The 25893-nt window shown below is 59.2% G+C and overlaps 1 protein-coding gene across 2 annotated transcripts in view; it reads left to right on the top strand.

Annotated features, from left to right (window-relative positions):
* ANO8 (anoctamin 8) overlaps positions 1-18101 on the top strand; it is a 31837-nt gene extending 13736 nt beyond the window's left edge. The window contains exons 2-17 of one of the 2 annotated variants that reach the window (XM_073323939.2): positions 4175-4285; positions 4970-5102; positions 5261-5399; positions 5758-5854; positions 6541-6657; positions 7093-7220; positions 7572-7733; positions 9213-9365; positions 9999-10125; positions 10674-10729; positions 11272-11346; positions 12665-13378; positions 13784-13975; positions 15744-15875; positions 16462-16572; positions 17008-18101. In XM_073323939.2, coding sequence (XP_073180040.1) covers positions 4175-4285; positions 4970-5102; positions 5261-5399; positions 5758-5854; positions 6541-6657; positions 7093-7220; positions 7572-7733; positions 9213-9365; positions 9999-10125; positions 10674-10729; positions 11272-11346; positions 12665-13378; positions 13784-13975; positions 15744-15875; positions 16462-16572; positions 17008-17679 — 3119 coding nt within the window. In that variant the 3' untranslated portion in view covers positions 17680-18101. The remainder of the gene's footprint in view (positions 1-4174; positions 4286-4969; positions 5103-5260; positions 5400-5757; positions 5855-6540; positions 6658-7092; positions 7221-7571; positions 7734-9212; positions 9366-9998; positions 10126-10673; positions 10730-11271; positions 11347-12664; positions 13379-13783; positions 13976-15743; positions 15876-16461; positions 16573-17007) is intronic. The other variant, XM_073323940.2, reaches the window with a different exon arrangement.
* The last annotated feature ends 7792 nt before the right edge of the window (positions 18102-25893 follow it).

Raw genomic sequence — 25893 nt, 5'->3', positions numbered from 1 at the left:
GACGGGGAACCGGAGAGGCAGCCGGGGTCTGGATTCCCCTTACCGCAGGGCAGAGCCCGGGCAGGGCCCAGCCAGCCGCGGGTGGTCACCAGCCAAAGGCAGAAGAGACATGGCCAGGAGCCCCTGGGGTGGGGATCAGTCAATTTGTCTGCTAAGACCCCCACCCTACATTAGGGGTGTAGCCCATTAGTGGGGTTCAGGCCTTAGCCTAGATGGCCCCAGGCTCCTGGCTCAGGACAGGTTCTGGGAGCTGCCCGGCCCTGCTGCCCATTAGCATTGGAGGTGGGAAGGGCGGGTGCACCTGGGCCTGAGCCAGCCTCTCTGGCGATGCTCTCCACTGGGCCAGCAGGCACAGCCGGTTCCCAGGGTGGGGCAGGCCCAGGGTCATTCCCCTCTCCCTGCCCAGACAGCACCTGCCTCCCCGGGAGCCCTGCTGCCACCCAGAGCACCCTGGGGTGTGGAGCTCGGTGGGTCTGAGCCCAGATGCCCACCTCATCCCCTGGCACCAGCCAGCCCCTTCCCTGGCAGCCTCAGCGAAAGATGAATGGGCCACAGCGACGGGCCTCCCCCGGGGCTGGGCTGGGCTGGGCCTCTGTGCCGCCCGGTGCCATGGAGCTGGGAGCATTAGCAGCCGAAGGTACCAGGTGGAGGGGCAGGGCTTCATGTCATCATTGCGGGGGGAGGGGTCACAGTTATAAACTCCCCCGGATTCCCCGGTGCTGCTCCCCCCCTGCCATCTGTTCTGTGCTCCATGGCTTTAGGGGCGGGAGGGGGATTGACGCATCAGGGGCAGTTTGGGCCACCAGTCCCAGCAAGGGGCAGCTTCCCCTGCCCCAAAGAGCTCCTGGTCCACGGGCCCGATCCTGCAAGGTGCTGGGGGCCCTGGTCTCCTCTTGGCACTGACAGGAGACGAGGGAACTCAGTCTGGTGCAGGATTGGGCCTTGGTGCATGTGTGTAGCGCCCACCCCTCAGGGGCAGGGGCAGGGGCAGTGAGCTCCCCCAGTGCCCCTCCGGGGATCTCCGCTTTCTGGGGGTTGTTGCTGCTGTTTTGTGGCATTTAATTGCAGCGAGGATGGGTGTGATGGGGGTGGAGGGGATTCATCTGAAGGTGCAAGGGGCATGCAGCGTGCCCGAATATGGGGAGGGGGCTTGTGGATGCACAAGTGTACAAGGGCATGCAAGCCAGGGGCACCTTGGAGCGCAGAGAAGCCCAACACAGGGCTCTGTATGCCAGGGTTGCTTCTCCCAGCCAGGCAGGGAGCCAAGGATGTCCTGCCTGCCCAAAGAGGGGGGCCGGGACCCCTACTCCAGAGGGGGCTGGTGGGGCAGAGCTGGGCAGGAGCCAGAGGCCTCGGAAGGCAGCGAGGGAGAACTAAGGGAGGGATTTTCGGCTGGTGCCGTCCAGCCATTGTCCCCTTGCCAGGGCGGCTTAGAGCGGCACCTGGAGAGGCAGATTGGCCTCAAAGTCGGGGTTTCCTGGCTAAGCAGCCGGGGAGATGAAACGGAAGCGACCGGCGGGAAGGAAACAGGGACCAGCCCCCTGCTCCCATGGGGGCTGCGGCGTGGGGCCTGCCGCAGGTTTCCATGGAGACGGGTTGCTTTTTATCCTGTCAGTTCCCCTATCTTCCCGAGCAAGCGTTTCCAGGCAGGGGCTGCGGCAGGCCCCCCGCGGCGGCTGAGGAGGGGGTGGCTCTGCCGTGGGCCCAGGGAGGGACGTAGGTAAGAAGCTGGTGGGAGAAGTGAGGGGATGGGGGGTGGGAGAGGACACACAGCTGGGCTGGGGGGGGGTGTAGGATGGAGCTGGGACGCTGGCTGCTGGAGCGAGGGGGCAGTTTGACTGGGGGTGGGGCAGGATGTGGTGTTCAGCCGTGTGCCTGGAGAGTGCACGGCCCCAGGTCCGTTCCATCCTCCCAGGGAGGCCTCTGGGCTGACCCTGGTTCGGTGGCACTCGCCGTCCCTTGATGAACGCGGAGCATTTGCCAGTCAAGCTCCTCTCTGGGCAGTTGCCAGGGAGCCCAGCCCAGCCACCAGGGGAGGAACCCGAGCCCGGGCAGAGGTGAGCGTAGGACAGGCTGGCCAATGGCTGAGAGCGGGGGAAATCGTTCTCTGGCTCTGTGCCAGGCTGACTGACCCGGGGTGTCTCCGTCCAGCTGGCACGTAGAGGGACGAGTGGACAGGAGGACATGGACTCACTGTCCCGCAGGGTCCCTTCCAGCCACCCCCTGCGCTGGGCCCAGATCCAGAGCCCCTGTAGCTCTCCGGGCAGTCGGGGTCTGCAGGGAGCCCCCTTGCTGCACTGCGTTGTTGGAGCTTTCGACCCCGCACGCATGCTGATCTGGGGAGAGGGTCTGGCCAGCCTGTGCTGGTGCCAGATCACTTGGCCAAGCTGCCAGCCCAGCGACCGGCCTTCTGGGAACGGGGACGTCGTGCTGCAGCCTGTGCCAGCCCCTTTTCACAAAGCAGGGTTCCCAGCCGCCACCTGCCACCTCTGTCAGGAACCGCTGGGGAAGCCTGGGAGAGTCTGGCCCAAGTTGCCTGCAGGCCGGCGGCTGCACAGATAGATGGCAAGGGAAGAACATGCCTTCCTGGGAGAGACCCCCGTAGCCCGCTGCAAAGGGCCGACCTAGTGGGGAGCAGAGATGGGATTTCAGCAGGGACCGTCGGGGGGTGCTAGCTGTCCCCCTCAGGGAGCTGCCCCCTCCAGGGCTGGCTTTGATCCCCAGATAATCACCTCCACCGAGCGCCAGCAGCTCTGGCTCATCTGTTCTGATGGAAGCGCCCCCAGCACGAGGCTTTGAAGAGACAGAACAGGTGGGGCTGCAAACAGGGAAAGATGCAAGAGGAAACCCCTGGAGCCTGCTGACTCGGCCATCTGGCGACTTTCTAGACAAGGGGCCACGTGTCCCTCTTAGCCACGTCTGGAGGAGACTGAGGAACCTGGCTGAGCCAGGGGAACAGGCAGCCTGCTGACGGCAGAGGAGTCTGGCCCTGGCAAGCACAGGGCATTGCCCATTGGCAGAAATCCTCTGAGCCACGCTGACGCCTCGCTGGGTCCTGCACTGACTGCAGCTACTCAGCAAAGCAACCTGGGTGTCGCTGGAGACGGCTCAGTGGAGACCCCAGCTCAGTGCACGAGGAATGGGACAGAGGAGAATGTGATCATACCATTATACAACCTTCCCACCGCATCATTGGGGTTCCCTGACCCGGACTGCTGGTCCCACCATCTTCGAAAGGGCAGAACGGAAGTGTGTGTGTGTGTGTGTCGGGGGGAGGGTCAGAGACAGGAGACGAGAACAATTATTTGTTATTTGTATTAGTTATTTGTATTGTGGTAGGGCCTAGGAACCCCAGCCAAGGAGCAGGTGCTAGGCGCTGTACAACCCAGAACCAAGAGACAGCCCTGCCCCTGCAGGTTCAGCTGCCTGGAGAGACTCATACAATGGCACTGTTTAGAGAGGAGGCAGCTACGCAGAGACAGGATGAAGGCAAACCACAGGCATCTGGCTTACCTCTCCGTATCAGGGCACAGCCATGCCTCAGTTTCCCATCTCTGGCCTCCAGTTGCCCTCTGAAGACAGTCCCACTCTTGGGCCCAGACTGATCCGGAGCTGGTGATCCGTGTGCGAGAGTCTCCATGTGTCTTTGTGTGCGGACGGTTCTGGTTGGGTTTGGGGTGACCTGGTGCACACGTGTGTGGGGGGAGTGTATCTTGGGCACATGTTGTGTAAGGTGTCGAGGGGGTAAGTGTGTGGTTTGTGTGTCTCATGCATGTCATGCCTGCGTCATGATTTGTGTGCATGTTGTGTTGTATCTTGGGGTATTGTGCTTTGGATTATGTGCCAGCCCTCAGCCCTGGCCAGCTGCTGGCAGCTCGTACCCACCTCTTGCGTGGCCCCCCTCCATGGCTCAGTCTAAGCGATGCCAGTCACATGCCCTGAGGATGAGGCCCAGTGTAGAGCCGGCCAGCGCCCTCTTTGCTCTGACAAGCCACACCTCAGCCTGCCCCCACCCCGTCGCCCCCACTCCGTCACCCCCTCCTCCTGGGGCCGCCCCTTCCTTCCCCCATCCCCTGGAGAGTCAGAACTCCGGGATCAATGTCCCCTGCATCTACTTCCAGCCCAGCTCCCTCCCTGCCACGCCCTGACCCCCTTGTTCTGGCTCCCTTGGCAGACAAGCTTTTTGGGAAGCGGCTGCTCCAGGCCGGGCGCTACATCATGTCCCACAAATCCTGGATGAAGACGGTGCCCACCGAGAACTGCGACGTGCTGATGACCTTCGCTGGTAAGGGGCCGCTCAGCCGCATGCGCTGGGAGCACTCTGCTTGCTGCTGGAAGGCAGCCACCTCTGGGGTGGGACATGGCAGCTGTTCGGCGCAGCACAACAGTGTCAGGACAGGAAGAGGCACCGATGGTTGCGTCCAGTGGACGCTGCGTGAGGGAGACAGCATGGGCTGATCTCCTCTGGGATAGGGCAGGGTGCCCGGGCTAACACCCTAGCACTTGTGGAGAACGCCTGGGAGGTTAGGGATCCCAAACGCTCAGGCTTTCAGCTCATCGGACAGAGATTGCTCCCTGCAGTACAGCACCCGCTACGCCGTGCTGAGGCATCGGGGTCAGCACTGACTCCTACTACGCCCCTCGCTCCGTTCCCTGCGGCGCAGCGCCCCTTAGTGAGGGCATTGGGCTCACACTGACTCTGAAGGGGGAGCCCCCCTCCTGCTCCCTGCAGCACTGGGGTGCCACCTCGCTTCCTGCAGCAGCCAGAGATTTTGCTGGTAGCCGACCCTGCCAAGCGTTGGCCCATAATAGCCTTTTGGCCCAAGTCCTGGTGTCCAGAAGTGGAATAGCCTGCGGGGGGGGGGCACGAAATCCCCAGAGCCCACAAAGCAGGACGTTGCGGGTGGGAGGTGCCCGCTCCCTGCCTGAGCTGCTGCCCACCTGCGTCTCCCCACGCCTCTTCCCTCAGACACGACGGACGACCACACGCTGCTCTGGCTCCTGAACCGTATCCGGCTGGGCATCCCCGAGCTCATCGTCCAGATCCGGCACCACCGGCACACCAAGGTGTACGCCTTCTTCGTCACCGCCACCTACGAGAGGTAGGTCATGCCCCCCCATCCGTGCTGGGGTTGCTCTTTGGCTCGCTCCCACCCTGTCTTTGGGGAGGGCTGGAGGAGGGGAGGCATGTGGGTTCGTCCCGCGCCCTGCTCCGCAGCCACCCAACCTTCACGTCTCCCCCCATCTCTCTCCGGGGCAGCTTGCTGCGCGGGGCGGACGAGATCGGGCTGCGGAAGCCAGTGAAGGCCGAGTTCGGGGGGGGCACACGCAGCTTCTCCTGCGAGGAGGATTATATCTACGAGAACATCGAGAACGAGCTCTTCTTCTTTAGCTCCCAGGTGGGCACTGCTGGGCCAGCCCCGGGTCTCTGGCATTCGGGGGGGACCCTGGCACTGCAGTGGGGTCAGGCCTCCGCCCTGGCAGTTCTTCTCGCCTGCAGGGCCGGCATGGGTGCTGTGGAGTAGCAGTGGGATTGGGAATCCATGGGGGAGGGTGACTTTGGAGCTAATGTCCTGGGCCTCTGGCGGGAGTTCTGGTTCCCCTTACACAGCCTCCCCTGTGTGCATCGGGCGATGCTGTTGGAAGAGATGTGGGGGGGGGTGGTAAAGCAGGGGTCCCTTTGTGCTGGGCACCATCCCTGGGGCTCACCCCGGCTGGCATCACCACTCACTCCCGCCTCTCCCTGTCCGGCCGCAGGAACGGCAGAATATCATCAGGTACTGGCTGGAGAACCTGCGAGCCAAGCACGGGGAATCGCTACACAACATCCAGTTCCTGGAGGGGCAGCCTGTCAGTGAGTGCGGCGCCCGGCTCGCAGGAGGGACCTGATCTGACCCCACTGCCCCCTCGCGGCCCTGCCCATCTCCATCGCCAGCCGGGCTTCAAACGGACTGGCACAGGGAGATGAATAGCCAGCTGCTCTGGCACCAGCTGCAAATAACTGGCTCGGCTCGTCTGACCCATTTCCAAACAGGCTGGGATGGTGGGGTGTGGACGTGTGTGCGTGTGTATGAACATGTGTGTGTCACATAGGCCGTGGGCCAAGGCCTGACCACTCTTGGCTGGGCCAAACCTGAGTGGTGCTGTGGCCCCGGGTGCCAGGTCACGATGCCACTCACTCTGATTTTGAGGGTGCGGGGTCAGGCTGCTGGTGGGGGGGGGAGAGTGGGCCTGAGAGAGTCAGAGGAGGTTCAGACGGGGGGAATCTGTGTCCCCACCTATAAATGATGCGTGGCAGCCCCCGTGCGTGTGGCAGCAGGAGGCTCAGAGCCGTGGGCAGGCGGGAGTTGCTTATCCTGCAAGGACTGTCCGTGACTTTTGCAAGACCTAAATCATCCCCTGGCACCTGTCCCCAGCTCCCAGCCCTGGCTAGGGTCCGGGGGAGGGGGAAGATCCGTGTGTCTTCCTGGGCAGGGCAGCGTGGGTTGGGGAGGGGCAGGCCGAGCGCTTGGCCCCTCACTGCTCTCCCTCCTCACGCAGTCCCCGAGCTGGTGGCCCGCGGCGTCATCCAGCAGGTGTTCCCTGTCCACGAACAGAGAATCCTCAACCGGCTCATGAAGTCCTGGGTGCAGGCGATCTGCGAGGCCCAGCCCTTGGGTACGTACTCGCCACCCGCTGGGGAGTTGGGTTCCCCCCCCGCGGGAGGGACTGGTGCTGCAGCATAGCCAGGGCCACTGCCAGGACCCTCGGGGGTCCTGATTTCAGGGGTCAGGAGAGGGTCTGAAAAGGGGGATTTCCCCCTGGAGTTGCTAATAGCCAGTCCATACACGTGTCCCTCGCCGGACGTGTCCCAGCCGTGCACATGTCCCTTGCTGGTGTGCCCCATCCACACGCATGTCCCCAGACAGATGGGAGCACCCAAAAACCCAGACAGACACTAAACGCAGCCAGGAAGGTCGGTGCCCACTTTCCAGTGCCTGGCTTGAGAGTCGGGCTCAAGGCACTGGAGCTTCTCCTGCCCCCTCTCCGTCCGCCCCCGCGTCCGTTCATGGGCCCCGACCTGGCTGCTGACTCCTGCTTCCCCGTCGGCAGACGAGATCTGCGATTACTTCGGGGTGAAGATCGCCATGTACTTCGCCTGGCTCGGCTTCTACACCTCGGCCATGGTGTATCCCGCCGTCTTCGGCTCCATCCTCTACACCTTCACTGAGAATGACCAGGTGAGGGTGCTGCGCCCGGGGAAGGGCTGGGGGAGCCCCGAGAGATGGGGGTGGGGGTCAGACAGTCAGGCTAGGAACACTACAGTGGAGCAGGGAACTGCAGTACTCGCTAGTGCCCCCTTGGGCTGATGCTCAGTGCTGCGTCCATCTGTCACTTCATTACAGGAGTCAGGACTCCTGGGGTCTATTCTCAGCACTGGGATTCGGGAGGGCAGTGGAGTCGAGCGGTTAGAGCAGTGGGGACCAGGTGTCAGGACTTCTGGGTTCGATTCCTGGCTCTGCTGCTCATCGCTTGTTATTTGTAACCTGACCCCCATCCCTTGCCCCCGGGTCTGTCCCTCCCCCTCCCAGACCAGCCGTGATATCTGCTGTGTGGTCTTTGCCATCTTCAACGTCATCTGGGCCACGCTCTTCCTGGAGGAGTGGAAGCAGCGGGGGGCCGAGTTCGCCTACAAGTGGGGGACCCTGGACACACCTGCCGAGTCCATTGAGGAGCCTCGCCCACAGTTCAGGGTGAGTGACGGTGGTGGGCAGCCCAGGGGAGCCTGAGGTCGGGGTGAGCTGAAAGCTCCTTTGCCTGAAGTGAAGTCACTCCTGATTGGCACCAGGCTATTGCAGGAGCGGGGCAGCCATCTGCAGAGCTGAGCCAGGCCCTCTGCACCCACAGGGATCCCAGGCTCTGGCGGTGAAGGCTTCCCCATCAGCCAGCGCCCAGAGTGCGGCCATGTCCTCAGCTGGTATGAAGTGGGGCAGTTCCCTGGAAGCCGCCCGAGCAGGACCACTTAGATCATAGAATATCAGGGTAGGAAGGGACCTCAGGAGGTCATCTAGTCCAACTCCCTGCTCAAAGCAGGACCAATCCCCAACTAAATCATCCCAGCCAGGGCTTTGTCAAGCCTGACCTTAAAAACCTCTAAGGATGGAGATTCCACCACCTCCCTAGGTAACCCATTCCAGTGCTTCACCACCCTCCTCGTGAAATAGTGTTTCCTAATATCCAACCTAGACCTCCCCCACTGCAACTTGAGACCATGGCTCCTTGTTCTGTCATCTGCCACCACTGGGAACAGCCTAGATCCATCCTCTTTGGAACCCCCTTTCAGGTAGTTGAAGGCTGCTATCAAATCCCCCCTCATTCTTCTCTTCTGCAGACTAAACAATCCCAGTTCCCTCAGCCTCTCCTCATAAGTCATGTGTTCCAGTCCCCTAATCATTTTTGTTGCCCTCCGCTGGACGTTTTCCAATTTTTCCACATCCTTCTTGTAGCGTGGGGCCCAAAACTGGACACAGTACTCCAGATGAGGCCTCACCAATGTCGAATAGAGGGGAACGATCACGTCCCTCGATCTGCTGGCAATGCCCCTACTTATACAGTCCAAAATGCTGTTAGTCTTCTTGGCAACAAGGGCACACTGTTGACTCATATCCAGCTTCTCGTCCACTGTAACCCCCAGGTCCTTTTCTGCAGAACTGCTGCCGAGCCATTCAGTCCCTAGTCTGTAGCGGTGCATGGGATTCTTCCGTCTTAAGTGCAGGACTCTGCACTTGTCCTTGTTGAACCTCATCAGATTTCTTTTGGCCCAATCCTCTAATTTGTCTAGGTCCCTCTGTATCCTAATCCCTACTCTCCAGCGTACCTACCTCTCCTCCCAGTTTAGTGTCATCTGCAAACTTGCTGAGGGTGCAATCCACACCATCCTCCAGATCATTAATGAAGATATTGAACAAAAGTGGCCCCAGGACTGACCTTCACACCAGCTGAGGATCTGAGAGCTGGGCTCTGACACTGACGAGAGCCAGTGAGGGGCAGTGCCCCCATCCAGCTGTGCAGGAGAGCTCCAGCACTGACGGCCTCAGCAGGCACAGGGGTCTCCCGGGAACTGTAGGGCAGATCCCTGCCTCGGTTGCTCCAAAATCCTGGAGGGATCTCCCCAGCCTGGGGGGGAGGTGTCTGGCCCATGGGGGGTCACAGGCTGCCGTCTCCCCCACCAGGGCATCAAGAGGATCAGCCCGGTGACCAACGTGGAGGAGTTCTACTACCCGCCGTGGAAACGGCTGCTCTTCCAGTGCCTGGTCAGCCTGCCCATCTGCCTCATCTGCCTCTCCTTCGTCTTCCTCGTCATGCTGGGGTGCTTTGAGCTGCAGGTGGGTGACGCTCCCCCCGGCCCAGCCCCGCCGGCCGCTGCCACGTGCCTCTCCTCCCGCCAGGAGTGGGCACTAAACCCTCCACGTTCCTGGGAGCAGTGCGGGGGCATCACGAACCCCTGGCTCCGTCACGATTCGGCCCAGCCCCAGGGCTGGTGCAGGCGCGTATGGGGTCTGGTCACCTGGGGCTTGAGCCCCCGGAACAGGAAGCTGATCTGTGCGGAATGGGGCAGGGCATGGTGAGAGGAGACGGGAAGCTGTTTGCACGCCGGCGTGTGTGTGGGGCTGGGAGAGCTTTCCTGGGCGCGTGAGCGTGTCCGTGGATGTGCGTGATGTGTGTACGCAGGAAGATTTGTGCATGTGTAAGTTAAATCTCACCTGGCCTGGGAGGGAGACTCTGGGGCGCTCTGCGGCTGAGTTTCCCCTTCGTCCCCGGCTGGCCGGCATCGTGCCAGCCCCACGCCATGCTGGCTCCATGTCCCCTTCCTAGAGCACGGGTTGGGCAGAGCCAGGTGCAGGTGCCATCCCAGCAGGCTACTTACCACCCACCCTGGGGCTCCATCAGTGTCTCTGCGCCCTTTAGACTCCCCTGCGCCAGGGCTGACGGGGTCCCTGCCCCTCGTGTCCCCGCAGGAGTTTGTGCTAAGCATCAAGGAGCTGCCCCGGCTCATCCGCTTCCTGCCCAAGATCGCCTTGGCCCTCATCGTCACAGCCTGTGACGACGTCTACCGGAAGATCGCGTACTGGCTGAATGACATGGGTGCGTCATCGGGCGCAGGGGGGGCTTGCAGCTGCCACGGCAACAGGGTCGGGATGTGAGCACACTCCCAGCCCGCTCTGTCCCCCACGATCCGGCCGGCCTCAGCCGAGCTGGGGCAGGCCAGCCAGCAGCTCCCAGGAAGGCCGTGGCCACCTCCAAGCTCTGCTGACTCAAGCTTGGGAGAAGCACTGGGGTTCTGGGGACTTCTCCAAACCCGTGTCCTCTGGTGTCAAATCCCTGGGCCCAGCGGCTCCTAGCAGGAGGTCCCATCCCGCTGCAGGAGCCGAGAGCCTGGCTGGGGCCACGCCGGTCATTTGCCATTGTAACACGTCCACACTTGCAATCCGCTGCATGTCCAGGGCTTGGAGATGCTCCAGCTCATCTCAGGGGCTAATCCAGACTCGGGGATCCCAGTTCTCACCGGGGTCAGTGCTTGGGCCCAGTGGAGCGCGGCTGGAGCCGGGCACTGAGGGTGCTGGTTACTCCTCCTTGGGGCCCTGACTCACCCTCCCCAACCCCGGGCCTGAGTCTCTCTGTCCTCATTCCAGAAAACTACCGGCTGCAGAGCGCCTACGAAAAACACCTCATCATTAAAATGGTTCTGGTGAGCTAGGGCGGGGTTGCTGTGGAGGAGGGGAGGGAATGGACCCTGCTCCCCCCGTCCCCGGTGCCCTTGCTGGGAGCAGCCGCAGCGGTGCAGGGTGGCTACCGCAAGGAGTCTGCGGGAGAATCCTTCGACCCAGGTGACCCCAGCTCCGTGCAGCGAGCACGTCGCCCCCTGCTGGTTGGCAGCAGTGACCGTACCAGCCTGTGGCTTCCTGACAGCCAGGGGAGCCTCCCTTTAGCTCAGGCTGCACAGACCCAGTCTGTCACGGGGAAGGGCCCCGGCTCAACCCTGGCTGCCAACCGCTGTCCCCCAGGACCCCCCAGCGCCAGAATCCCAGCCTGCGGGGGAGACCCCTGCTGGTCACAAACACCCCGGAGGGTTAAGAACAAGTGAGGATCCTAGGGCTTGCTTGGGACCTCAAGCTGCCCCCAGGCCCGATGTCAGCCGGGGGTGTGGGCTGGAGGCCCCAGATCCTGATCCTGAGGGGGCAGGGGTTCACTCGCTGTTTCACACTGACCCTCCCTCTTTCTCCCTGGCAGTTTCAGTTTGTAAATTCATACCTAAGTCTTTTCTACATTGGTTTCTACCTCAAGGACATGGAGCGGCTGAAGGAGGTAAGTGGTGTCTCCGCCCCGGGAGCCCGTGCTGGGCCCGGTGTGCGAGCCGGGGAGGGGACGGTGGGGTCCGTGTGGAAGTAACTCCAGCTGGGCTCTCAGCTCGGTCCCAGGTACCCAGCACCATGAGGGACCATTGCAGCTCTGTGGCCCCCTCTGCTGGCACCCACAGCCCCCTGTCGCCTTCAGACGGAGCTGTAGATGCTGCTCAGACCCACGGCTTCTCACGTCGTCCCCCCCCCCCCGAATCACTGGCCCCCTTTAGGAAGAGAGGCTTAACCTTTCCATTTGCTCCCGCTCCCATCCGCATGCTGGGCCGCCCTAAGCCCTGCCTTGATTTGGGGTCTCAGTTGATTTCTCCTTTTCGTTGTCTCTCTCTCTCTCTCTCTCTTTGTTTGTCTGTCCCTTCCACAGCTCCTGCTCATCTTCTCTCTCTCCCAAAGCCTCGTGCGTCAGCTCAGAGACGCTCTCCTTCCCTTCATCACCCTTCAGCTCCACCTCTTTCTCATCTCCTTTAAGGGCCTCCTGCGCTTTGGCTGGAGCCTGGCAGTATCCAAAGTAGGAAGGGTGGTGGGCGGGGGCAGGCCGTGCATGCCACCCACTGGCCGATTCATCCTGCACCAGAGACCCTTTGGCCGTGTGGGTCCGCCCAGCTGGCTCGATAGTCTGGCGCTCCGCAGGGAACAGCCATGGGACAGTTCTGGTCTCCCGGGGCGCAGGGGAGCCTTTGAAAGCAAAGGAGCAATAACACAGGGCAGGAGGTGGTGGTGAGATCCGGGCCTTTCCCCTCTAGGGGGCACCAGCTCTGGTCTGGCCCCAGGGTGGAGGGACTGGCTGGCTCAAGGGGGCAGAAAATGGGACATGGGGCCTTTCACTCTTAGGGCAATTGGTTGCAGGTAACAGGGAAGGAGGCTCCGTGTCTTTTGTCTCAAGGGTCCCAGTTCTGATTACACTCAACGGCAGCAGACTGAAATTTGCTGTCCTGTGCCGGCTTGTTGTGGGGTCATGTGTGATGAGTTTGGCGTGTCTCAGCCAGGCTGTCAGCTGATCAACACCGTACGATCAACTGCCACCCTGCGGGTCCCTTTCACCCCAATTACGGTGGGGTCCACTCGGACACTTTTGGGGAGTAGCTGAGCCTTGTGTGCACCCCCTGCTTGCCCCCCCCACTCCTTCCCTTGCCCCCGGGGCGGGGTAAGCCTCTGTAAAATAGCGGCTTGAGCCCAGCTTTGAGGCAGCGCCGGCGGGATGGAGACAGGCAGGGGAGCAGGTTCCCCAGATGTGACCCGCCTCCCTGGTGCGTCTGTCCCTTCCCCAGATGCTGGCCACGCTGCTCATCACCCGCCAGTTCCTGCAGAACATCAAGGAGGTCTCCCAGCCCCACCTCTACCGCAAGATCCAGCGGGGTGACCTGAGCCTGCAGAACATCCGCGACGTCTCCCACACCATCTTCCGCCTGCTTGCCCAGAGATACACGGCGCCCAGGTTGGGCCCCGAGCCCCGGCCTGCAGAGCAGGCGGCCAGGCTGGGCCCCGAGCCTGAGGGGGCAGGCGAGGGGCCCCAGGGGGAGAAGTGCCTCAACGGGGGCTGCGGCGTCCCCGAGGAGGAGGAGAAGCGGGAGTCGGACTCGGAAGACGAGAGCATCCTGGACTGCGGGCTCAAACTGAAGAAGGTGAGCTTCATCGAGCGGGCTGAGCGCCGGGGCCGGGAGCTGGGTGGCATGGAGGACGCCAGCTTCCTGGAGGAGGGCAGCCCCACCATGGTGGAGAAGGGCATGGACCCTGCTTCCATCTTTGAGCTGGCCGAGGATGAGGAGGAGACCGAGGGGCCCTCCGGCAGCCCCCTCCCGGAAGCCAAGGAGCTGGCAGTGACCCTGCGGGCTCGGCGGGGCCGGGCGGCTGAGAGCCAGGAGGAAGAGGAGGAGGAGGAGGGCAGAAAGCGGAACCGGGCCTCCTGGATTGACCCACCGGAGGAGAACTACTCCCCCCATCTCACCCAGGCCGAGGTGGAGAGCTGCATGAAGAAGTACGAGGTGAGGGGCTGCTGGGACGGGGGAGCCCCGTGTGCTGGCCTCTGGCCCCTGGCCCCGAGGGGCTCCGTTCGAATCCTGCCTCAAGCAACAGGCGAGAGGAGTCTCTGTAATTGCCCATAGTACTCACATCATAAAGGCCCCCCTGGATCTACCCTGCTTGGTGCTCTCAGAGCCAGGGCTGGGATAGAGGGGGGTCAGGGCAGGACTGAGGGGCACTGGTGGAGCTGTGGGGGCAGGGAGCCCAGGGCTGGGATAGAGGGGGGTCGGGGGAGGATTGAGGGGCACCGGTGGAGCTCGTGATTGGGGGGAGCAGCCCAGCGCTGGGATTGCAGGGGGGACTGTGGGTCAGGATCCTGGGGCATCAGGGTCTCGCACCAGCATGACTGGTCTTCCCCCTCCCCCCAGGACACGTTCCAGGATTACCAGGAGATGTTCATCCAGTTCGGCTACGTGGTTCTCTTCTCTTCCGCCTTCCCTCTGGCTGCCCTGTGCGCCCTCATCAACAACATCATCGAGATCCGCAGTGATGCCTTCAAGCTGTGCACCGGCCTGCAGCGCCCCTTCGGCCAGAGGGTGGAGAGCATCGGGCAATGGCAGGTAGGGAACAGTTGGGCTGGCGGCCGGGCCCCCATCCCCACAGGGCAGTAAGAGCCACCGGGAGGGTGGGCACTCGTGTGAAAGTAGGGTGATCAGATAGCAAATGTGAAAAATCGGGACATGGGGTGGAGGGTAATAGGTGCCTATATAAGAAAAAATTCAAAAAAATCAGGATTGTCCCTATAAAATCGGGACATCTGGTCACCCCATGTAAGAGCCATGCATGGTGCTTTCAGTCCCAGGAGAGGCTGTAGAGGGGCGGGATCGTGGCCTGCTTTGTGCTACCAGGGGACTAGCCTGGCTCATGGGATCCCTGCAGGGCACAGAGCTGGCACAGCTAGGCACCCAGTCCTGAGGATCTGTGACCCTTGGAAAGCAGAAGAGGAGCCAAGGGTCTATTTGATGCAGCAGGAGCCAGGAGGCTCGCCCCAGTGTCCTAGGCAGCCTCCGCGTTTACCTCCCTAGTCCCTCTGGTTCTTTCAAATGGATACAGGACTGCGCTTTCCTCAGCGCTGTGCCGTGCTCCACCCCAGAGGTGGCTGCATGTCTCCGGTGGGAGAAACGACCATGTATTCTCTGTCAAGAGCTGTATGGCGGGAAACATGAGTTACCGTTTGTTAAGGACTCGGCACAGGCCTTGCCATCCCGGAGCGTCCTTTGGGGCAAATCCTGGCCTTGCAGCCTCTCTGCTTCGCTCTCTTCCTCAGGCTCCCAGTGTCTGGGGTGGTGACTTGACTCTGTAGCTGGGTCACTCTATGCTCTCGCCCCAAACCAAGACCAAAAGACTCTTCAGCCCTGCTGAGCTCAGCCATCAGCCCCGTTCTTTGCCAGCAGCAACGGCCTGTCCTACTGTCCAGCTGCTGGCTCCTGGGCTCCAATCATCCCCACCATCCAGGCCAGGTCTGCCCTCCTAGCCAGGGCCTCTTGCAGACGGGAACAGTCAGACAGTGCGCAGCCCAAGTCAGACTCCCAGCCCCCACCTCACCCATAGGAGCAGCCTGGCCACTTTCCTCCCCGGCCAAATGCTGGGCTGTCTTCCTCTTAAAGCTAACGCCCCCATACGGGTGTAGTGAGGTGAGGCTTGTCGACCAGAGTTGGCTGGCCCCAGCCTGCTGGCCCTTAAGGGGGCAGGCTGCCCTGTTACATGTGATTCTATCCAATGACAGGCAGGTAGGAGGACGGCTCAGCCTATGCCATAGGGCTAGAGCTTGAGTGGAATCAAAAAGGCCCCAATTTGATGGCGACTAAAAATGAGGAAGCACTTGTTCAACCTGTGGAACTCCCTGCCACAGGATATTACTGGGGCAAATACCTCAACAGGAGGAGAGAGAGCTGATTAAGGATTTCATTGGCAGTGGCACGAGCTGTGAGCCCCCTGCACCAGGGGACAAGCTGGGGAGCTCTCTATTGCCACATTCGGTGCAGCTCAGGGATCTCGTGCCTTCCCCTTCAGCATTTGCAAGGACCTCTCAAGACAATCTGCCACCCTCGGCAAAGGTTCAGTGTGTTTCCCACGTTGTCCTAGACCTAGGGTAGCAGATTTGGCTTGGCCATTCCGCCATCATGACAGAGGGGCGGCCAGGCCAAATCTGAGTCAGTGGCGTTGTGACCTGGTACACAGGTTCCCATGGCCACTCAAATTTGACCCAGATGCCCCTCCATGAGGGGGGCTTGGCGAGATGGGCTGGGTTCCCAGCTCAGTGCAAGAGCCGGCCCGCAGGTGGTGGGTGTGAGTGGCACATCTCATCCCATGGTGTTTGTCTTGCAGAAAGTGATGGAGGCCATGGGCGTCCTGGCCATCGTGGTGAACTGCTACCTGATTGGTCAGTGCGGCCAGCTGCAACGGCTCTTCCCATGGCTCAGCCCGGAGGGAGCCATCATCTCCGTGGTGGTGCTGGAGGTACGGAAGTGCTAGCAGGGCTGAGGTTTGTTATTGTAGGGTCTTCTGAGAGTCCTGGGGCTGTGCATGTGGTTTGTTATTGCATGGTCTCTGGTTAGAGCTGGAGCAGTGCATGCTGCTTTGTTATTGTAGGGTCTGTTGTTGGAGCTGGAGCGGTGCATTCGCTTGTTGTTGGAGCTGGGGCTGTGTACGTTGCTTTGTTGTTGTAGGGTCTTTCCTTGGAACTGGAGCGGTGTATTTGCTTGTTGTTGGAGGGTCTCTCGTTGGAGCTGGGGCTGTGTACGTTGCTTTGTTGTTGGAGGGTCTTTCATTGGAGCTGGAGCGGTGTATTTGCTTTGTTGTTGGAGGGTCTCTTGTTGGAGCAGGGCTGCTGCTGTTTTCTTAGCACAGACCGGCACAGCATTTGCTTTGGGGTGGGGCAGCTCAGTAGAACTGCTCCGGACGGGAATCAGAGGGCGAGGAGCCCAGGGGGCCGGTCAGATTTTGGGCTCCTAGCCCCATGCCGTTTCGAAAGCAGCCATGCAGTGCCCTCTGCTGGCACGGCCAAGACTCTCCCCACAGCTCTCTGCCCGTCTCCTCCCCGCAGCACTTTGCCCTGCTCCTGAAGTACCTCATCCAGGTGGCCATCCCTGACATCCCGGCCTGGGTGGCAGAGGAGATGGCGAAGCTGGAGTATCAGCGCAGGGAGGCCTTCAAGGTGAGTCCGGCTCCCAGGGGTCGAGCGTCCGCAGCTCACGCACCCCAGCTGCCCGGCTGGGCGCGAGCGTGGGGGTGCCTCAGCCTAGAGGTCATGTCCCCAACCCCTCCCCGGTCCCCTCGCCGGTCCCCTCAGCAGAGGGGCCGGGGCTTGGGCGGATCAGTCGCTGGCCTGCCCTCTGGGTGCCGGCCCGGGCTGACGCACGTCAAGGAGCAGCCTGGGGGTTGCTCTCCCTGCCCCGGCCCCTCTTCTGCAGAGTCCGCCCCCCCCACCCCCGCCGCGGTTGCTTCTGTGTGACCGGGGCTGGAGGCAGCAACACCCCAGGGGAGGGGCACCCGGAGCCGCGCCGTGACGAGCGGGAGGCTCCCCGAGCCCCCTGCCGCGCCAGGCCCCTGCCGCTAACCAGCCGCTGTCCCTCCCCTCCCCTCTCCTCAGAAACACGAGCGGCAAGCGCAGAACCACTACCAGCAGCAGCAGCGGCGCCAGCGGGAGGAGGAGGAGCGGCAGCGGCAAGCCGAGTACCACGCCCGCAAGGAGCGCGAGACCAGCCGGGACGAGGGGAAGCCCGAGGCTGCCGGGCAGGACCCCGGCCACGAGAAGAGCCAGGCCAAAACCAAAGGGGCCGGCGGCTCGTCCCATGGCTCCGAGAAGCCCAAGAGGCCCAGCTCCCTGCTGGCCACCAACAATGTCATGAAGCTGAAGCAGATCATCCCGCTGCAGAGCAAGTTCCTGTCGGGGGGCGGCACTGGGGCAGCCAGCGCGGCCGCGGCCCAGTCCCCGACGGGCAGCGAAAACAAACTGCCCGGCTTCCTGAGCTTCAAGTTCCTGAAATCGCCGGAGACCAAGAGGGACGGGGGCACCGAGAAGGTCCAGTCACCCACCAAACCGTTCAACCCGGGCAAACTGTTCAACTTCGGCAAGTCCGAGGGAGCCGGGGCCAGTGGCAACGGTGCTGCCGCCCCCCCGCCGCAGCGGCCCGGCCCCTCCTCGGAGGGTGGCGAGAAGCAGCTGCCCGGCAAAGCCCACCTCAACGGGCTGGTGGACGAGGGTGGCGTGGAGGAGGGTGAGCTCAGAGCCGAGGAGGAGAGCACAGGCCATAAACTCTAACCGGGGGGATGGGGGGACAGCGGGCAAAGGAGTTACGGATCCCGGGTCTGTTCTTCAAGCAGAATGAGGATGTGCCCAGCCTGGCGTGGGGCTCTTAGGACACCTGCACCCCCCCGCGCCATCAGGAGAGTGGAGGTGGGTGCGTAAGGTGAGCGGTGGCCGTCCCATCCCCCGCGGCACGGGAAAGCAGAGTTCAGGGGCTGGGGGGCTGTGGCGCCTTGGGACTTGAGACAGGCAGCTTCTGCTCCCAGCTTTGGTGACGGGATCGGTGGCCTCAACTCAGTGCCAAGAGGCGGTTCGGCATCCTCAGCACAGGAGAGGGGCGGGAATGGAATCAGGGAGCAAAGGTGTGGGCAGCAAGGCAGGGTCGAGGGGTGCCGGCAAAGCCCTGGACTGGAAAACTAGTGGGGGGGCGGGAGGGGCCTGCACATCGGGGGGGTGGCACTGCGTTGCAGAGGGGGCCCATGACACAAAAGTCCGAGTGACTTGACAGAGCAGTGCCCGTTGAAGATCGAGGGGCATTGGTGGAGCTGGGGGATTGGGGCTGGGCTAGCAGGGGGCTGTGGGTTGGGAGTGAGGGGCATTGGTGGAGCTGTGTGTGTGCAGGGGGAGGTCAGGGCTAGAATAGCTGCGGGGCTGTGGGTCGTGACTGAGGGGCAGCAGCAGGACCACAGGTGGATTTCTCCCTGTCTCCTAGCTGAGCCAGGACCCGCTGGGGCCCTGTGCTCTGGGCATGAAGCGCTTGGGGGGGCAGGGGGTGTATGGGTGCTGTACGTGCACGTTCCCCGAGCACTCCCTGTGGTAAATCTACCCTAATGCAGCACCCAGAGCCAGGCACAGAAGCTGGCCGTGCAACCAGGGGCAGCCTGAGCTTAAAGCTGGAGGGGTGGGTCAGGCAGATGGGGCTGGGGAAGCAGAGGTAGGAGCCGCCCGCAGTGGCCCTGAGCTCAGGAGCTCAGCTGGGGTGTGCTCAGAAGTCCTTTCCCCTGCGTCCCAGAGTGAGTCAGAGCCCTGGGGCCCTGCAGGCTCTCAGCAAGGACTCTCCAAAGCTCCCTTGGCTCCTGCTGAGCCCCTGGCATCTAATGCAGGGAAGCTGTGCCCCTGCGCAGGGAGAAGGTTATCTCCTTTCCTGCCAGCTCTGTCCCCCTGACTGCAGGCGTTCGGCCTTGGCCTGCTGTTGTTATTGCAAACACACACCAGAAGGGGGCGCTCCCTGCCTGCATCCTCACAGGGCTCAGCATTTGCTGCCACAGCTGTCCCAGCCCCTGAATCTGGCCCCCTGGGTCCAGGTCTTCCTCAATCCCTGCTACCCTGGCGCCAATTTCGCCATGACGGCCTGCTTGTGCGAAGAGTGCAAAGTGCCCAGTGCCCCAGGCAACAGCTGGCGATGGGCTGGATGAGCTAATGGGTCTTTCGTGTTCCTAAAGTCCAGGGTGGCATGAATGGGGTTGGCGCCACACCCGCCTGACTCGAGTGGCAGCCATCCATCAGCCGGGGGATGGGGAATTTAGCTCATAGGCCACCCTTGTCAAAGTCTCTAGTCCCTTTGGCCAGCTGGGGATGGACAGCAAGGGAGCTCAGTGCTGCAAGATCAGGCCGGAGCCACCAATCCCCCTGGGGCTGGCAAGGTGTCACAAGCATCCCAGCTGGGGGAGCACGGCAGGAGGAACGGAGTGGGCGAGCCCAGGTACGGCTGGAATGAGGGGGCTGGGGGCACAGGCCCACAGGGGCGATGTGGAGGCAGAGATCAGGAGGAAGGAGAGGTGGGTCACCACTGAATCATTCACCCCTGCCTTCTCACCAGGCAGAAGCTGGTAGAATCCCATATGCACTAGATGCAGAAGGGAAACTCGCCACTATTCCATCTCACCGCTTCCAGAGCTCTCCTCCCAACTTTCTAGCCTCGAAATGATTTGATTTTTCCAGTGCAGGGACATCTTTCTGCTTGAAGAACAGACTGAGGGGTGGGGCAGCGAATTTGAGCCACATAATTTCCATGCATGGTCGACATTTGTTGCACTAAAAAACGCCCCCAACCTAACAGACTCTGTTCCGTTCTTCTTTAGACAGCTTAAAAGGCGGAGGCAGGATCTGGGAGCTGCTGCCTCCCCAGCTTATGCAAAATGTTGAGCTTTACGGTTTCCAGAACAAAGAGCACCCTGTAGTTATTTCTTCAGAGTTCCACTGGCAGGGAAGAAGGGTATCCAGCCCTCAGTAACTTTGGAAGAACTGGGACGTTCCTTCCCCCCCCCAGCCCCGCAATAAGGAGCTTGCACATAAATGTCATGTCAGACTGGGAAAAGAATCCGCTGAAGGTGGGGGGGCTCAGTGGGGTGGGGAAGGATAAATAACCAATGATCTTAGCAACCAAATAATTGCGGGGTCTGTGGAATTCGGGGTGGGTGGGAGGGATTGTCTTCACTTCAGCAGCGGGGAAGTTTTTGCCGTAGCTAGTTTATAGTTTTATCTAGTGCTTTCATGACTGAAATCTCAGAGAGTGGCTGAGAGCTCTGCAGGTCACCCAGCGTTTCAGCCACACTAGGATTAGCAAGCGAGCTTTTGGTCTGCCAGGGCTCGTTACTTACGTTGACAGGTCAATGGCTGATACACTTCTCTGCTTGTGGCTGACTTAGCTTTGCGATTTAGTTTTGGATTGGGACGGAGGAATCTTTGACTATTTACCAGAGGGATGCTGTATGAGGAGGAAGGAGCTGGGGACTCGGCAGGGCACGAAAGGAACTGCCAAGGAGGCAAAGTGTCTAGAGGAGCATTATGCCAGGTGGTGGCAAGGGACAGCGTCCACCAGGCTGAGTCTGGGGACTGATAGGTGCGTTTACTGTCGGATGTTTTGGTTTAACTCTTTTTACAGACGTCAGTGGTCCCTCGGTTGCTTTATCATAGGAAGGAGACAAGTCCAGAACCTGTAGAAATTCTCCCCTGCCCCATGCGTGCCCCACAGCAAGCTGTGTACTCTCACGCACACTGACAAGTGAATCGCTAGATGCGTAGAGCGTTTAGAACTAACATATCTGGAAGGGGACATACCCACAACAACCCGAACAGAGAGATGGGGGCTTGGCTGGCCCCATCGCTGACATCCAATCTTTAGGGGGTTTGAAAGCAGCCAGTCTCCCCAAGTAGAAGGGACCTGGAGTTCTCAGAGTGGGTCCTCCAATGGCTTGTTTGCAGCTCTGTCTTCTGCAACTGGCCCAGTACTGTGTGTGACATTCCAGGCTTGGGGATACCAGGAGATATCTCCCAGGCCCGGAGTCTTAGGAAACAACAAAATTTTGTATTTTATTTTTATTCTTCCTCCACAAAAATGGTGTTTTTGTCTTGTAACCAAGCCATTCTGTAGCAGCAATAAAATAGGCCCAGATGTTTGAGGATCTAACCAGAGCCAGAGAGGTGTAACACAGACTAGGGGTGGTGAAAGTTTCCAGCCCTCTCTCACCTTCCGCTGTCTAATGGACAGTATTGACTAGACACCAAGAAGGGAGAGAATCTGTGTGTAGAAAATAGCTCTGTGCTACCAGGCACGTAGGATAGGCAGGCTGGGGAGGCAACAGCTGGTGAAACTACTATGATTACGTGCCGTTACTCAGTTTGGTTGGTTGCATGGTGAATGGATGTTTAATGCAGCTGCATGGGGGCCTAGTGTTTCCTTAAATGCGGGTAAGCATGGTATCTCCTCTTTGCAAGATCAGACAGGGCTGGGTCATGCTGCTCTGAGCCACAAAAAGCCTTATGGACATAAAGTCTGGGGCAGAGTTATCTGAAGAGCAGGGAGGGGAAACCCCTCCAGTTACGTGCCTGGATTTCCCTTCCTCGGAGATTTGCCAAGAACCTTCTGATCTCTCCCCTGCCCTCTTCGCAGCCTTGATCATGGCTGTTTGCGTCTCACTGAGATGGACTAGAAGGGGCCTCTCTCCTGCAGGGAGGGTATTATTGAGCAACTCGGCATCTCTGCCACTGCCCCCAGCCGTTGAGCGTACTGCTTTGTAGCATGTCAGCCCAGGGACCCAGCCCTGGCATCATGTCAGCAGATGCGTCCTGGGTCCCATGATAGACAGCAGGAGCCGTGACTGTCTCACACCGTGGTGCTTTGGGGTGGGGGGTGGACACAGGGTCACCCCAAGAAAAATTGGGACAATCCCAGAAAGAGCAGGAAGGATGGGAACTTGGGATTCCAGGGGGCCAAGAGGCCGTGGTGACTGGGGATCAGAAATCCAGCAGGCGCTGGGAACAGCTGCTGTAGCAACTCCTCCTGGCTGCCACCTGCGCCGCAGACAGCAAGTTGGCCTCTCCCCGTCCCCTCTTTCAGCTGCCATGGAGCAGCAGCTAGAGAGCAGAGCGGTGGCAGCTGTGGGATGAAAGGTGGGGAGAGAGCACCCCCCAACCTCACATTACCCCAAAGAACCTCCCAGACACCCCAACTCCATCCCAAGGCCAAGGGTGGGATGAAAGAGGTAACCTAAGAGGCCTTTTCCATCTGCCTCTGCTACACTCCTAGGAAATGCTTGTCACTAGCTTATTTCTTGGCTGTCAGCGATGCTGATCCCATGCCAGCAGCTGGGCTTTGTGGCCCTACAGAAAACCTGGGCCCAAATCTTGCCCTGCCTTCCAACCTCTTTGATCCCACCAGGGCAGCCTTTGGCCCTAGCTCTACTAAATTAAGGTCTGGATGGCACCAGGGGTGGTGAGGTTCCTCCTAACACTGTTTCTCTGATGACTATCATACACCCCAACATTATCACCTTTCCAGAGGGCGATCTTCTCCCCTCTGGAGGTCCCAAGGATTCTCCACCCCTCCAATTATTTCCCACCACTCATCCCAGGAGCTGAGAGCTAAGCAGGAACCCTTCCACAGCTGGAGGAGCTGCTCTGCAATGGTGCAAAGTCATTCCTCAACTTCTTGGTGCCACGGGCAGTCCGAGGAGGAAACCCCAAGGTGGCTTTGTATTCAAACACCGTTTTAACTTGTTTTTATAAATGATCCACCTTCAGTTTGTTGAAGCCAACTCTTGTGTTTGTCATTGTTTAAATCACGCTGGTCTTAAAAGGAGCGAGCTCTTATTTATTATGTTCACATGAGAGTAACACTCCTGAAACTATATCCTACAAGCGCCACTTACCAGGCCCCCAGCAGTCCAGGGAATTTTTAAAACATGTTTATCTATAAACATATTTATATGAGCATCTGGCTGTCTGGTGTCTTTCTTTTCCTGGGCAATTACTGTACAAAGAGTGAAGAATTTGGGGTTTTTTTTGCTGTTTTATTTCTTTCAATTGAAATTTTAAAAAATAAAGGGATTATTTATTTCTTTTTGTCATATTTTTGTAAAACCTGCAGAAATGCAATAAAAATATATTTCAACAAACATGACTATTGCCATCTGCTGAATCAACTAGACAGTTTGCAGGCTGCGTCGGCTCCGGGGAATCATTTCTCCCGGTTTCTGTTCCTATGCCCTGGTTAGTAGAGGTCTCCAGTGTCCTATTGGCTGTCACCAATAGCTTCCGCCATGTGAGGATAATAAACACAGGATTAGCAGATGTAAGGGCAGAAGAGACCCTGACGATCATCTCACCTGACCTGCATAATGTAGGCCATAGGTTTCTGAGTACGTGCATGTACGTGAGATGGGGAAAGGTGCGAGTACCATAGGGAGGGGGTGGCCGTGTCTGAGAGGTCACTCAGTCTGCCTCAAGGGTTTTCCTTGAGGAAGCCCTGCGAGTTTGCTTTCGTTTTGAGGGCGATTGGATTAAATGCAGGAGTGGGAGCCAGGACTTGTGGGGTCAGTCCAAGCACTGGGGCAGGCAGCCCAGTGCGGGGCTAGAACAGAGAACTGGGAGTCAGGATTCCTGGGTTCTAGTCCCAGCTCTGCCAGAGATTCATAATGGCCTTGAGTGAGTCACTTCCACTTGGGCGGTCTCAGTTTCCCCAGCTGTAAAACCAGGGATAATAAGGAAACTTAGAAAGCTCAGGGCCTGATTTTCCCCCCAGGAAGAAGCAAGATGTGAGACATGCTGTTCTGTGCCCCCCCTTCCCTACTGATGTCAAACACAGCAGGACCAAAGGGGAATAGGTGCCAGGGCAGCCATGGGTCTTGTTCCTATCCTGCCCCAAGCAGTGAGAACACACAAGACTAGAAGCCAGGACTGCCAACCCCAGTGATTCAAAAATCCTGAATCTATCCCCCACAAAATTGCCTTAAAACCATGAGATTTTAATGTCACACACGCAGGGTTCTGGTTATTTGCCTCCTGGTGACCAAGCCCATTTTTGGAGGGGGGGGGCAGTCTCCCCAGCCAGGGGCTGGAAACTTTTCTTTGGCATATATGAAATCTGAGATCCTTCCCCCCACAAACCCACTGCCTCCAGGAGCTGGGGCTTAAAGGGAAACACCAAATCACTCAGGAGTTGGCAACGCTGACCTCTTTCCCCCACCCCCATTCTCTCATGGGCTGTCCCCACCCTGGACTGGAGGACACCCCCTGGGGGAGATGGACTGACCAGGCCCAGCCAGCTCCAGCTGGAAGGCTGCCAGCCCCTCAGCAGCATATCCCCAGAGGCCTCTGGCCAGGCCCTCATCATGGCACAGAAACCACACAGCTCCCACCAAGATAGCACTGGAGCCGCTGGCTGCTCACTGGCCTCCAAGCACTACCTCCTGGCTCCCCAAACAGATGCACTTGCAGGGCATTCCCTCACCCAAGGGGCAATGCGCAAAGGCCTCTGGGACCCACAGCTGGCTAAGGGTAGCCCAAAAGACGGAGGGGCAGGCAAAGCTGATACTTCGTGACTTGCAGCAGGTGGCCTAGTGATCCTGGGGGCAAAGTGGGGCAAATGTATCCCTTCACTTTTGCACTTCCCAATCTTTCCTCCCCTGCAGCCAAAGCCACATTAACTCTGATGGTGTTGCAGAAGCTACAGGCTTGCGCATGGAAATGTGCCCTATGGATGAGGTTGCCTCCACCTATACCATGAAACAGTTAAATCCACAGTAGGCCCTGGACCAGTGGTACATAGCAGCCCTGTCAATATGCCTATGTAAGAGCTTTCTGCATCCTCCCTAAGACTAGTAGGGGTCACCACAGCCCCTAGGAATAAGGGACGATATCGACCTTGGAAATGTAAGTTTCTGTTCTACAGCCCACCAGCACTGCTCCAGCAGGCCACTAGCTCCACCAGAGAGCGGGGCAGACTGGAGTGAGTAACCATTGAGAAAGGCATGACTATTCTATACCTTACAAATAAATAAATAAGTGCTTCCTGTCTCTTCCGTCTGAGAAGCAGGTTATAACACCGCTATAAATATGATTGGAGCAGAGGAGAAGAGAATGCAGGAGGACCTTGTTTACTCAACAGACAAAAGGGATAGGAGGAAGTCACAAGATATACTCAGTGCATAACTTGTACTGTGCGATAAAGGGGTTAGCACACTGGTGATCTAGCTTCAATTCCTAGATTGTCACTAATAGAAAATAAAGTATGAGCGGCCACCTTCTACAGCTAACAAGGAAAAACATATCTGGGATGAAGGGCAGTTTCTGCCCTGCTCCAAATGCCATTTCTAACTCGGAAGCAGGACACTTGGAGCACGGCAGAATAGAGAAGCTACAGCGTGACATTTCTAGGGGCCTTCACCCACCCACCCACAAAGAAAAGTAATAATTAAAGCTAGGTGGAGAACAGAATGCTCTTTCCAGAGGATTTGAAATTTGTTCTCATTCTGATTGAAAAATGAAACAAATTTCAAAGTTCTCAGCAAAAAATGTACACAGAATTTTGTTTTAACATAAGGCAGGCCACGGCAGGTCAGACAAATGGTCCAATAGCCTGTCTTCCAACCGTGGTCAATGCCAGGTGCTTCAGAGGGAGTGAACAGAACAGGTAATCATCAAGTGATGCATCCCATCATCCACTCCCAGCTTCTGGCAAAGAGAGGCAAAGACCCAGACCCAGACCTTGCATCTCTGACCATCTAGGTTAACAGCTGTTGATGGACCTCTCCTCCATGAACTTATCTAATTCTTTTTTGAACTGTGTTATAGTTTTGGCCTTCACAACATCCCCTGGCAACGAGCTCCGTCGGTTGACTGTGCGTTGTGTGAAGTACTGCTTCCTTTTGTTTGGTTTTAAACCTGCTACCTATTAGTTTCCTGGGGTGAGCCATGGTTCTTGTGTTAGATGAATAGGAAGTGTTCAGT

The sequence above is a fragment of the Lepidochelys kempii genome, chromosome 25, assembly GCF_965140285.1.
Source record: "Lepidochelys kempii isolate rLepKem1 chromosome 25, rLepKem1.hap1, whole genome shotgun sequence".
Taxonomy (NCBI): domain Eukaryota; kingdom Metazoa; phylum Chordata; order Testudines; family Cheloniidae; genus Lepidochelys; species Lepidochelys kempii.
The sequence above is the reverse complement of the archived record's forward strand: the minus strand, read 5'-3'. Positions and strand labels throughout refer to the sequence as shown.